At 29.4% G+C, this 13033-nt stretch overlaps 1 protein-coding gene across 1 annotated transcript; it reads left to right on the plus strand.

Moving 5' to 3' along the window:
• Positions 1 to 1211: 1211 nt before the first annotated feature.
• LOC114384718 (coronatine-insensitive protein 1-like) lies at positions 1212 to 6948 on the plus strand. The gene is made up of 3 exons (XM_028344460.1): positions 1212 to 2095; positions 5098 to 5569; positions 5892 to 6948. The coding sequence occupies exons 1-3, from the start codon at positions 1614 to 1616 to the stop codon at positions 6711 to 6713; spliced, it is 1776 nt and encodes a 591-aa protein (XP_028200261.1). The 5' UTR covers positions 1212 to 1613; the 3' UTR covers positions 6714 to 6948.
• Positions 6949 to 13033: the final 6085 nt, after the last annotated feature.

The raw sequence follows: 13033 nt of genomic DNA on the forward strand, positions 1-13033 counted from the left end.
TAACTAATGTGGCGGGGAAAGGTGTTTGCTCGGATATTTCCAAGATGACAAATTTTTAAGAATTGTTCGATGATATGATACTGATTTTTCAATTATGGACAACAAGAATATGTTACAAGATTGTTTTTGAAAAAAAATTATAAATTGAGACTTAATTTCAATAACTGAGATTTTTTCTCATTTTTTTTTGGGTTTCTGAATGATTATTTACTCATTCACGATAACATAATACGTACTCATGCTGATTGTCTATTAAACAGACATTAACATCAAAATGAAGTCTTTTTCCAAAGAAAATCTTAATTCTTAACAGAACCTAAAAATAAGTTGCTATTTTTAAAAATAGAAAGATCTCGACTTACCCTAATATTCTTAATATAAAATAAATTATAAAAATCAGTCATATATATATATATATATATATATATATATATATATATTTGTTAGGTATAATTACTAGTTGGAGCACATGTAAGTACCAATCAAAACTCGTATCACACACGTAAATGTCAATGGAAGTGATTTTTTTTTATTTTATATTTTATTTTTAACTAAAGCGATTTCTTGACTAACTAATAACATGTTTGACAATAAGATAAATCAAAATTAATTATAAAATCAAGGTAAATATAAAATAACATATAATTACTTCTGAAAAATCATGATAACATTATAATTTTGAAGTAGTCATCATGATTATATCCAAACATGTTATAAATATTTTCGTCACCACGGTGGATGAATCCAAAATCTAGATCATCTTTTCATTGCACCCACTACATGTAATCATTTTGCTGAAATTCAGTTTGTTTTCAGTGCAGCATCATTCATCAGGAGTGACCTATAGAGACGCTCCAAACATTTATTTTATAATATCCTCCCTCTACATCCTATGTGAGGCACAAAATCTAAAAATGAAAAAAATAATAAAAAAGACATAATTGCAAGAAAAAATAATAAAATTATAAAATAAATAAAAGAGAAAAAAAAGAAGTAATTGTAATACATCACTCTCTCTGAGTCCCTCAACGATTTCGTTTTACATTATTGGCAATTGAGAGGGCAAGTTTTGTCGTTTAGTTGGCTTTCTCACTCATCATCTCCACCTCTACCTTGCAATCCTTTAGTTACTTGCATCAACAACAACAATAATAATAAAATAAAAACAACTAGTACTAAAAATTCTGACCCCTACTTTTGTTTTTTGTTTTGTTTTTTTTATTTTTTTATTTTACCCTTCTCATATATCAGGGTCCGATCCAATCCCCTTCTCACAAACTGTTCCAACTGTCACCGTCCGATACCGCTGATCCTCGCAATCTCCACCGTCCGTTCACTCACCCTTCCACTATGTCTTCCCCTCATCCTTCTTCTTTCTTCCTCTCCGATTGGCCGGTTCGGCGGCTCGTTTCCGATCTGATTGGCTCGTCTTTAGTGCGAAATTCCTCCTTCTGAAAATTCTTCGTTCATCGCGCTCCGAATCTTCCTCTCTTGTTATTCCGAAACCGATTTGGCGGCGCCACTTTTCGCACGTGTGCTCAAATCGTTGCACTTTTTTTTTTGGATCCGCAACGAGAATTCCAGATCTCTGAAACGCACCGTTTTTGGCGGTTATGGAGGATCGGGACGCGAAGCGGATGGCGACGAGGTTATCGGATGTGGTTCTGGACTGCGTGATGCCGTACATACACGACTCCAAGGACCGCGACGCCGTGTCGCAGGTGTGCCGCCGGTTGTACGAGCTCGACTCGCTCACGCGTAAGCACGTGACAATCGCACTGTGTTACACCACCACGCCGGACCGTTTAAGGCGGCGGTTCCCGCACCTGGAGTCGTTAAACCTGAAGGGAAAGCCGCGGGCGGCGATGTTCAACCTGATACCGGAGGATTGGGGAGGTTTCGTCACGCCTTGGGTCAGAGAGATCTCTCAGTACTTCGATTGCTTGAAGTCGCTTCACTTTCGGCGTATGATTGTAAGGGATTCGGATCTTCAAGTTCTAGCTCGTTCGCGCGGACACATACTTCAAGCACTCAAGCTGGATAAGTGCTCTGGATTCTCCACCGATGGCCTCTACTATATCGGTCGTTATTGCAGGTATTTATTTATTTTTGGCTTCCTTACTGTGTTTTTTGCTTCAGTTTTGGATGCTTATCGCGGAAATATTGGATGAATTAATTCTGTTTGTTTAGTTTCATTTTTTGTTGTTGTTGTCATTCCTTTCGTGTTGTTGGTATGAGTAGAAACATTCTGAATATCACGATTGTTCCCGCTTGTGATTCGTAGAGTGGTTGGAGGATTTTGAATTTGTGATTCATTTAATTTTTTTGGATTTTGTATCGTGTTCCTTTTCGTTTTGTTAACAAAAAGAAAAAGAAAAGGCTTCCATGAATGAACTTAAAAGATATGGTTGAAAGTTAAAAAATTGGTTGGAAGCGGAAAAAAATAAAATTATGATTTGAGGAATATAATAAAATTATGATTTATTTTAAAAAATGATAAAAAAAATTAGATAAATATATTAAAGATAAAAATAAAAAAATATAAAAAATTAGAAATGGACTTTTTAAAAGAGGTTACTTCACATAATATTTTAAAAACTTCAAAAGTTATTTTAAAAGCTTATTTATCAAATAGTCAAATCAATTTTTCAAAATAAAAAAAAAAGTTATAACTTTTAATTCTGTTTTATTAAGTTTCATGGATTCATACCAATAATAAAAATGAGTAAATATAATATATAGATTAAATCATAAAGTTATATATATATGATAAGTAAATTTGATGATTTTTACACTGCATGAAAGTCATGTAATTCTATTATAAACTTTTATATATGAAAAATTTGTTGATTTTTGGTTAAACTCATATTAACATGCATACAAGTCATGCCATTCAATGATAAATTTCTATATATAATACGATTATTTTTAATTGATTGAGTATAAGATTTTTTATACTGTACGTAGAAATTAAACTCTCGTAAAATTCATGGGGAAGTTTATCAATCCTTTGTAGCATATTTTAAGAAACACTATATTCAACTTGTGAACATAATAATACCAATAATTGCATAGTTAAGTTGTTTAACAAAATGGGCAATGTTTTAATTCGTAACGCCAGATGCTTTAATGGGTGAGACTGTGTTTTCAAATTTTTATTATTTTTTAATATTCCAAGTTTTGGTGAGATAATATTTCTGTTTTTGTTGGAATTTTTAATGCTTCATTTGTAACCCCACGCCCAAGTGTTGGTTTTGTAAATCTTCTGCCCTGTTACAGTTATGTTGAAGTTCAAATTGTTTAGAAGGAAGTTTTTTTCCCTTTCCTTTATCCGTAAGATAATTATCTGTTGATGAGGAGCTCTGACAATTGTCTGTTGGTTCATCTTCCGTGAACTTGAAATGAATTGGCTTATTTATTGATGCTGCAGTTTCCAATCCTACAAATTCATTGAACCGCTTAGTAATTAATCATTGCTAGGTTGGCCTGGTAGGTGGGATTGGACTAAAATGCATAAAGTCATAGGTTTGAACTGAAGAGGACCATTGTACAAAAAGAAGTTTAGTAATTAATCATTGATGAGTAGGTCTAACGAATATAAAATTCCTATAAACCAAAAATAAGAAAAAGATGAAATTTCTTTAACTTTTGATTAAGACTACGCTGATCAATTCCCTATAGCCCGTGAGGAACATAGTGCGAAAGTCGTTAATTATTATTTTCTCCTTCTCAAAATGATAATTTTTTATTCTTTGTAAAAAGATTTAAATTGATCGATGTTCTTATTTTTCAATATGATATTAAAATATCTATTCTAATTTTGTTCTGTAACAAGTAATGTCATTTTAAAAGATTTGATAATATATTTATTGAAATTAAGGAAAAAAACAATGGTATTTTAATAAAATTGTTCCTTTATAAATATTAATTCTCAAAGAATTTTTATTTTCTTGATCTGTGTGAAGGAGTATTGCATAATAGATTTAAACTTGTGTAAAGTGTTCTTCCTTCCCTTTGTTCTCGATATAATCAAACTCAATCCTATACTTTTAGGCTTCATAAAAATAGGAAAAAAAAACACCCTATACGTTATCCGTTTGTCCTTGCCTCTTTAAATTTTGGAAACTGTATTGTATAGTTTGAGTTGGCCATCTTTATCTATTTTCTTACTTAGGATTTAGATGACATACGATTCAAATCTATGGTAGTATGTGTCAAGTCGGCGGGAGAATTTACCAACTGGTTCAATTAATTTAATCCCTGGAGAATGAAAATTGTTTTTCACATCTTATTCTAGGAGTGCTGTAATTGTGTTTGCAACTGATTACTGCCAAACACTTCCCTCATTTCCAAGTCTATGCTTTTTTGCCCTCGTTAATTACATTATTTAGGTTGTGACTCACTTTTATTGTAATTAGTTTTTTTTTCATTGGGCCTTTTACCTTAATTCTCCTATTAATACTTTTTTATATAAAATTCTTCTATTAATACTTGTTCAGAATATAAAAATGAAAATATTTTATTGAGAAATAAAGGAAATTAATGATTTTATTATTTCTGATATACTCTAATAAATATTTTCTTTATCAATACAAAGTTCCACTTTTTCATCTTTATATTGAAAATGTAATTTTGTTAATCATAATAAAATAAAAAGTTATTATTGGAATTTGGAAATCACCGGAGTATTAGTAACACAAATTTTTAGACCTTTTAATATAAAAATTTTCTCCTATTAATTCTTTAAGTGTTGTTTTTAATATTTAATACTATTTCATGTACTCACTGGATTAATAGTAGGCAGTAAGGTAAGTAAGAAAGTGTGCTAAGAGGATTTAAATTTTTCTTACCGTTAGACTGGACTCTTTGGGGGAGATTGCTGCTTATTTAAAGCGCGTTCAATGTAGTTTTGTTTTATCCATTGCCTTCCAGTCATTCAAAATAAGGGTTTTTTTTTTTATATCTTTTTAATATGAGGGAGGGAGTGCCTAGGACTAGACAGATTTTTTTCAAGTGTTTCATTGCCTCTTGGAAGTAGGAACTCATGCCTGGTATTATAAATTAGTGTGACTCTGACTGAAATTTTCTTTTTGGCAGGAACTTAAGAGTCTTGTTTTTAGAGGAAAGCTCACTTGTTGAGAATGATGGTGACTGGCTCCATGAGCTTGCTTTGAATAATACAGTTCTTGAGACACTGAATTTTTACTTGACTGATATTGCCAACGTCAGAATCCAGGACCTTGAACTTATAGCCAGAAATTGCCCCAACTTAAACTCTGTGAAAATTACTGATTGTGAAGTATTAGATCTGGTGAACTTCTTTCGATATGCATCTGCTCTAGAAGAATTTTGTGGAGGTTCCTACAACGAGGAATCGGAGAAGTACTCTGCTATATCATTGCCAGCAAAATTAAGTCGTTTGGGTTTGACATATATTACAAAGAATGAAATGCCCATGGTGTTCCCTTATGCAGCCTTACTGAAAAAATTGGATCTTCTCTATGCAATGCTGGATACAGAGGACCATTGTACGTTAATCCAAAGGTGCCCCAACTTGGAGGTCCTTGAGGCAAGTTTCCATAACTTTTTCTCATTATATTTGCTTACTCTTCAAATTCTTGCAATGATGTTTTGGTGGTCTTAATTTCTTTTGATCTAGCCCTCCACATTTAGCCATATACCTCTCTATTTGTATTAATGTTTGCTTTTAAGTTTTTTAAGTATTCTCTACAACCCCAAACGCTTTAGATTAAAGCACACATGAAATTGTAAAAATAATGAAATAAATGAAATGGATGTGGATGCTAAGTTTGGGATAATGGGTTATATTGAGTTACTAGAACAACTTTTGAAGTATTGATAATAAACTAATAGCCGTTCCTTGTGTGCAGTCAAGGAATGTAATTGGAGACAGAGGATTAGAAGTGCTTGCTCGCTGTTGTAGGAGGCTTAAAAGGCTTAGGATTGAACGGGGAGATGATGATCAAGGAATGGAGGATGAAGAAGGTGTTGTTTCCCAGAGAGGACTAATTGCTTTGTCACATGGCTGTCCAGAACTCGAATACTTGGCCGTCTACGTATCCGACATTACAAATGCATCTCTAGAACACATTGGTACTCACTTGAAAAACCTTTGTGATTTTCGCCTTGTCTTGCTAGACCGCGAAGAGAAAATAACTGATTTGCCACTTGACAACGGAGTGAGGGCTCTACTGAGGGGTTGTGACAAGCTCAGAAGATTTGCTCTATATCTCAGACCTGGGGGATTGACTGATGTAGGGCTCGGTTACATAGGGCAATACAGCCCCAACGTGAGATGGATGCTTCTTGGTTATGTGGGAGAGACTGATGCAGGGCTTTTGGAATTCTCTAAGGGTTGCCCCAGTCTTCAGAAACTTGAGATGAGGGGATGTTCCTTTTTCAGTGAGTATGCACTAGCTATTGCTGCAACTCAACTGAATTCTCTCAGGTACCTATGGGTGCAAGGGTATGGAGCATCTCCATCTGGACGCGATCTTCTGGCAATGGCTCGCCCCTATTGGAACATTGAGTTGATTCCTTCTAGACGCGTTGTTGTTAGCAATCAGCAAGAAGAGCCCGTAGTTGTTGAGCACCCGGCTCATATTCTTGCATATTACTCTCTTGCTGGCCCAAGAACAGATTTTCCAGATACTGTTATACCTTTGGATCCTGCAACATATGTTGACACCTAAACTTGTACATACCATTTTTTTTTTCTTCTTCTTCTTTCCAAGGTTTTTTTTTTCTCCTTTCAAATCTTGTTTGTAAGTGGTGGGAGTGTTTTAGTTTAGAGGGTTTCAATTTTCTCTGCAATTCCTAAACTGGTGTTCTTTGCTTCTTATCAACTCTTGCAGAAGGTAGTTCCTTTTCCACTGAAGATGCTCAATTTTGTGAATATAAAAGCATGTATTGTTTCTATTTGTTATTTTTTCCTTGTTTTTTTTGTTCCAATTTGTAATTTTGCAAAATTTTCTCTGGCCTTCTAAGGATTTTAAGTGTGAGATTCATCTTCCCTGGGCTTCCGAAATGGGCAATGAAATTCGTATATCTGTGAGTATTTGCTTAAACTCGTTCCGATTTTGATGGGAAATATTGGAGTTGACTTACGGGTTTGAATTCGGGAATTATCTGATTTTTTTAATCGGGGTTGGGGACGGAGATGTTACTATCCGTCTCATACTCATTCTCGTAACTTTTCGATGATGAAATTATTAAAATTTTATTAATTACTTGTTAATTTTTTTATAATTTTTACATAATTTAATATTTTTTTTTTATGATTTTTTTTAAATAAATACGCTGCAAATACAAGTAGTTAAAAATAAATGTGTATCAATTAATTTTTTAAAAATCAGATTTTTAATATAATTTATTACAAAAAAAATTATAAATCTATACTAAGAACGAAAATATCAAATTAGAGATAACAAATTTTAACCCGTTGGATATTGAAAAAGAGTAGAGGTATACGTTGGAGAGTGAGAATGCTAGATAATTCCCGTCCTACGCCGTCCTTGCCATGTCTATTCTTTACATGTTTTGCTTGGTTGAATCGTTTCCTCACCCCCTGACTAAGCAACAAATTAAAGAAGAGTACCTACAACATAAAAGTAAAAATATGTGTAGAGGTTTTCAAGGGGCCGAAGAGTTCAGATTTGCTTCATGCCGTAGAATCTATAACAAATGTTTTGGTTCATTAGATATAAATTAAATTAAATTTTTCTGCACAATGATTGCGCGTTTAATATTTTTTCTAATTATAATTTTTTTAATTAATTCACGTCTCTCGAAAAAATTAGTTAATTTAATTAATTATATTAAATCTATAAATTATTTGCACCATTATTTTAAAATTGTATTTTTTTATTTATTTATTTTAATTATTAATATTTGAGGAAAAAATAATTAATGTATTTAAAAATTAAAAAAATCTTTTATAATAGGATAAAGAAATTTTTGAAAATGATGTTCTAATTAGGTTGATGAAGGAGATAGTGATGAGAGTGAAATGCGAATGAGTGAAAGGGTGAAACAATTTAGTAGAAAGTTTGGAACAGAATGGAATGATAATTTCTTCAAAATTTGGTTGCTCACGTTAATATATACATAATTTCTTTTCTTAAGTAATATCTCTCCCTGCCTTAAAAAAAAAAAAAATCTTTTTCTGCAACCACCTTGCTATCAAGGTGCTGTCACTTTTGTGACCACTACACCATCAATATTGCCCATCACCATTCACCATTGTATGGAAAAGGGAACATTTGCGGATTGAAAAATAAATACGTGAGGTGCAAAATGCAGTAATAATACACATTTGATTTATAATTTTGATAGGCTGAATTTTGTTATAAAATATTTCGGATTTTGTTAAATTTTTAGAAAACTGCAAACCATACAGCTCTTGAATTAAATGAATGTCAGCATCTCGGATTTTAGTGTCTAATTATTGGTCGGGAATATCCTGAGATAAAGAAGATAATATTGTCATTGAATAGTTTTTCATTCGGTTATTATCTGATGTGATATAAAATATTAGAATTAAATTTGTTATTGGATATACATATTAATACAAATTGTAAATAAAAAATTACTAATACAAATGACCATTATAGGCCACGGTTTTAAGATCCACCAGATATTTACTTTGTTGGATTTTCAAAATAAAAGCGGATGAGAATATACTATAAATGATATTGACTCAAATGCAAAACTGAGGTTTATTATTTCATTGGCTCATTGCCAAAGTTTTGTTTTATTTTTATTTCTAAATGAATTTTTTTTTATTTCTAAATGATTTAAATGAATTTTATTTGTAAAAGTAGAGGGAAAATGTCAGGATAAAATACATGTGTCTTTACTCTCTCTTTTTATTACTCAATTGTTAATTTTTTTTGGAATGATAATAAGATTCAAACTCATAATTTTTTTTTAAAATTCTTACAATATCAAACACAGAAGATTTTTGGTCATATTGACGCCGGTTAAAGGACAACAACATAAAATTTACCCTCTGTTTAGAGGACATTTTAATGGCTGCTCCCTTTACCCTTTGCACAGTTGTGCCCCTCTTATAGCTAATATCATGCAGATATGTGCTGAGGAAGGACAGGTTCAGTGGCTCTATACACTCCCATAGGGAAATCAAGGCGCAGATATAGTATTGTCGTTAATGCAAGAATTTTTCAGTTTCCTGATTTCCCTCGTGGTTTTTGAGGTGATGTAAATCCTTTTTCTAAGAAAAAAAAACTTAATTAAACTTTTGTTGAATATAATAGAAGGGACTTAAATCCTTCACAATGTTAAAAATTATGGTCGAATTTGTGTTTGAAAGAAATACTTAATTTTAGTTTATAATAATTTCTTAAATATAATTATTTTTGAAGAAGGATATTTTTAAAAAAAAATAGAAAAAGTAATCTTTTACATGAGATTATCTTCACCATATATGAAATGAAACTTCACGGACGTGTTATGCATAGCTAAGTCCAAAAAAGATGTTATGCATATATAGTGAAAAGAATCCATGGACAGAAAGAATCCATGACCACGTGGGTCAAATGGAAGTACAGTGGAACAATCTTTTTCCTTAGTGACTGGTACAGTTAATTATCCATTGTCGTTGCAGAGGTAAGTCCAAAAAAGATGTTACAAAATTTGTGTCCTAAACTCTTTTGAGAGATTAAATGAAAGATAAAGATGTCAAAGTTGTACGATTATCTTTCTGATCAAATTTGGTTTAAAGGTGTGGCCTACACTTTTCTGAATTAATAATAGATAAAGTCCGTATCACTGTATCAATCAACCTATATATAAACTCGTTATCAAACAGTAGAGTTTACTATCTTTTGTCTCTAAACATTTAGATTTTCTGTTTTTTTTTTTTTAAATTTTTTTGTTGACGGTTAGATATCTAAGGGTGTTTATTGTATTAAGATTTTAAAAGATTATATTAATATAAAAAATATCATGAATTTTAAAATATATGTAAGAATATTATGAGTTATTAGATTTTTTATAAAACTTTTATAATAATTTAGATTTTAATAAATTTATATTATAAGAATTTAAAAAATTTAAAAGAATTTTATAAATTTATAAGATCTGAAAAGATTTTATGAGTTTTTAAAAATACATTCAAAATTACAATAAATAATGAAAAGAAATAAGAAATAAGAAATGATAATGTTTGGATAAAAATAAAACAAAACTAATACAAATTTTTTAATCTTTTAATAGTTATATTGATTCTAGTTTTATGTTCTCATATACTAATTTTTCTTGTAATAATATTTTCTCATTTTTACTTTTAGATTTGAACAATAAATTTAAATTTATACGTTAATTTTTTTATTTTTTAATTACTAAATCTAATGACATATATTTTTAAACGAGATACAATAATAAATAATAAATATGTACTGGAAGAGAGTAGTGAGAGTAAAAAATTCGTGATAAACATACAAGAAAAAATAAGATTAGTCTTAACAGGATAAAATTTATTTTATTTAGAAAATAAAAGAAAAAATGTAGAAGAACATAGTATATTTAATATTTTTTTATTCTAAAATAATAGAAGAAATATATATGTGACACACGTATTTTGAAAAATATTAAAAATAAAAGATGATATTTGTGATGAGATAAAAGGAAATTTGATAACTAATAGAAAAAGAAAGAAAAAAATCTATCAAAATTTCAAAGATTTGAGTGAAATTATTTATAGATATTTAATACTAAAAAGTCCAATGAAATCCATTGATTTTTTTTTAAAATATAATCCATCAAAATTTGTGTATTTTTTTAATACCAAAAGACTTTTTATAAGGTATAAAAAAATCATAATTAAATACCATTAAATTTTGTTACATTCATTAAAAGTCTTAATTAAATATCACAATACTTATTTATAATATTTAAATAAATATTTAAATTGAATATTACAAGACTTTTTTTTATAAAAAAAATCTTTTAAAATTCTAATCCAATATATCTCCTAATTTTTTTTTCATATTTTTAATTATTATTATCTTTAAACATTGATGTTGCCATAATTTTTCGGTTGTCACATGTAAAAATTGAATGACGTGACATTAATTTACATGTATCTTTTCAGTTTCTAAATTTTTAAAATTTTTTATTTTAAGTCCTTAAATTTTTATTGACTATTGAAGGTTCCTAAATTTATTTTTCATCTATAATTTTAGTCCTTATCATCTATAAAAGTAAAACAATACAAATTCCTTTGATAGAAGTAAATCAATAAAAAATATTCATATATTCATGGCTAAATGAATTTGTATGATTTCATAAAAATAAATCAATCCTGAATATTCATATATACAAACTTAATCAATTTTAATGATTTTGTTTTCTTTTTGTTACTTAAATGCACATGACTAAACGATTGTGTGGTGTAAATGTCACAATATAACTGTTTAGATGCCATGGCATCACCTGATTGTAGATGTGTATGACCATGTCAGTATTTAATGATAAAAATAGATGATAATGACTAAAAATACAGATGAAAAATAAGTTTTGAAATCTTAACTATACAACAAAAATAAACATGTAAAATTGTAAATGTCAAGTCATTAATTTTACACGCAACAACCAAAAAATGGTGATATGTACGACCACGCAGAAATCAGTGATAATTAATGATTAAAATTATGAATGAAAAATAACTTTAGAAACCTTAACTAAATAATGAAAAGTTTAAGATCAAAAGTAAAAATTCCAATAATTTAAGAACTAAAAAATAATAAATCCAATAATATATTATATAGATAAATAGGTAATGGATTTGGTAACAATTTTTCATCAGGGGATTAGGATTTAGAGATACAATGAGAAAAATTGTTCACCTACGTAAGCGTGTTTTTTATGCCACTCAAAGGGGTACAATTTTTATCAGTTTGGAGACTAAGGATATACAGATCCAAAAGAGTGAAACCTTGAGACGTACCTCCAAAACAACATGTTTGGTGTTGAGTGTAAACTTTGATAATATTTTTTAAAAAAAAATTCTTTTAAGAGAAAATAAAAGATTTTTTTGTAAAATTAAACTAAATTAATTTGCTCTTGTTGGGTAATACTATCATATTGCAATCATTTATTATTTATATTGCTAGGAACCAATCGTGCTAGAATATAGTATTAAATTAAAAGTAACATGGTCTAATAAAAGGATTAAATATTTTTTTTTCATTGTAATTTAGCAATTTTTTAATTTTTTTAATCATTATAAAATGTGTTTATTTTATTTTTAATTTTTAAAACACTTTAATTAACACATTCAATGGAATAGTAAAAAATACTTTAAATAATAAAAAATATAATCTAAAGCGCTTTTAGGAAAAAAAATAAAATAAACATATTTAAAGGCTAAAACAATTTTTTTTCCCTAAAGATTAAAAAAAAACACTAAACTACACAGACGAAAAAAGTATTTAAACATTTAATAAATTAAGCAGTTTACGCACAGATAAAAATAATAGAATGATTATAATAACTTTATCGCTAGATATACGTGTACACATATACATATATATGCAATGTTTTTCTGATTTTTAGGTAGTGCCAGGCACTCGTAAGAAATGGCATAGAATCCATTTGGTAAAACTTTAAGTTATTATAATTTTTTTTAAAGAATATATTGGAATTATAAACTCCTAGTACCACTAATTTCTGAACAAAATCAAAAGAAACAATTCTAATCTAAACTCGGGAATATCAATGTATATAAGCTTATATTCTCAGAAAGACTAATGAATATAGTCCTTCCAGATCTTGAAGAGCCCATTCTGCAATATATATAGTCCAAGGTCGGTTGCTTTATTCCTAGGAAAGTTGTAATAGTAGATATAAAAAAAAAGAAAGGAAAGTAGTAATAGTTTTAGTATGAACAAAATTATGAGCATAATGCATAGGACTAGAATATGCTATGGGGTTCTCAAGCAAAACAAAGAATCAAAATAAAGCATGATGCTTGGAGAGACCAGTAAAAGAA

The sequence above is a fragment of the Glycine soja genome, chromosome 14 (genome assembly GCF_004193775.1).
Source record: "Glycine soja cultivar W05 chromosome 14, ASM419377v2, whole genome shotgun sequence".
Classification (NCBI taxonomy): Eukaryota; Viridiplantae; Streptophyta; class Magnoliopsida; order Fabales; family Fabaceae; genus Glycine; species Glycine soja.

Coding starts and splice junctions, on each gene's coding strand:
- LOC114384718 (XM_028344460.1), top strand. CDS start 1,614: ATGGAGGATCGGGACGCGAAGCGGATGGCGACGAGGTTATCGGATGTG. Junction 2,096..5,097: donor TATATCGGTCGTTATTGCAG/GTATTTATTTAT, acceptor TCTTTTTGGCAG/GAACTTAAGAGTCTTGTTTT. Junction 5,570..5,891: donor CCAACTTGGAGGTCCTTGAG/GCAAGTTTCCAT, acceptor CCTTGTGTGCAG/TCAAGGAATGTAATTGGAGA.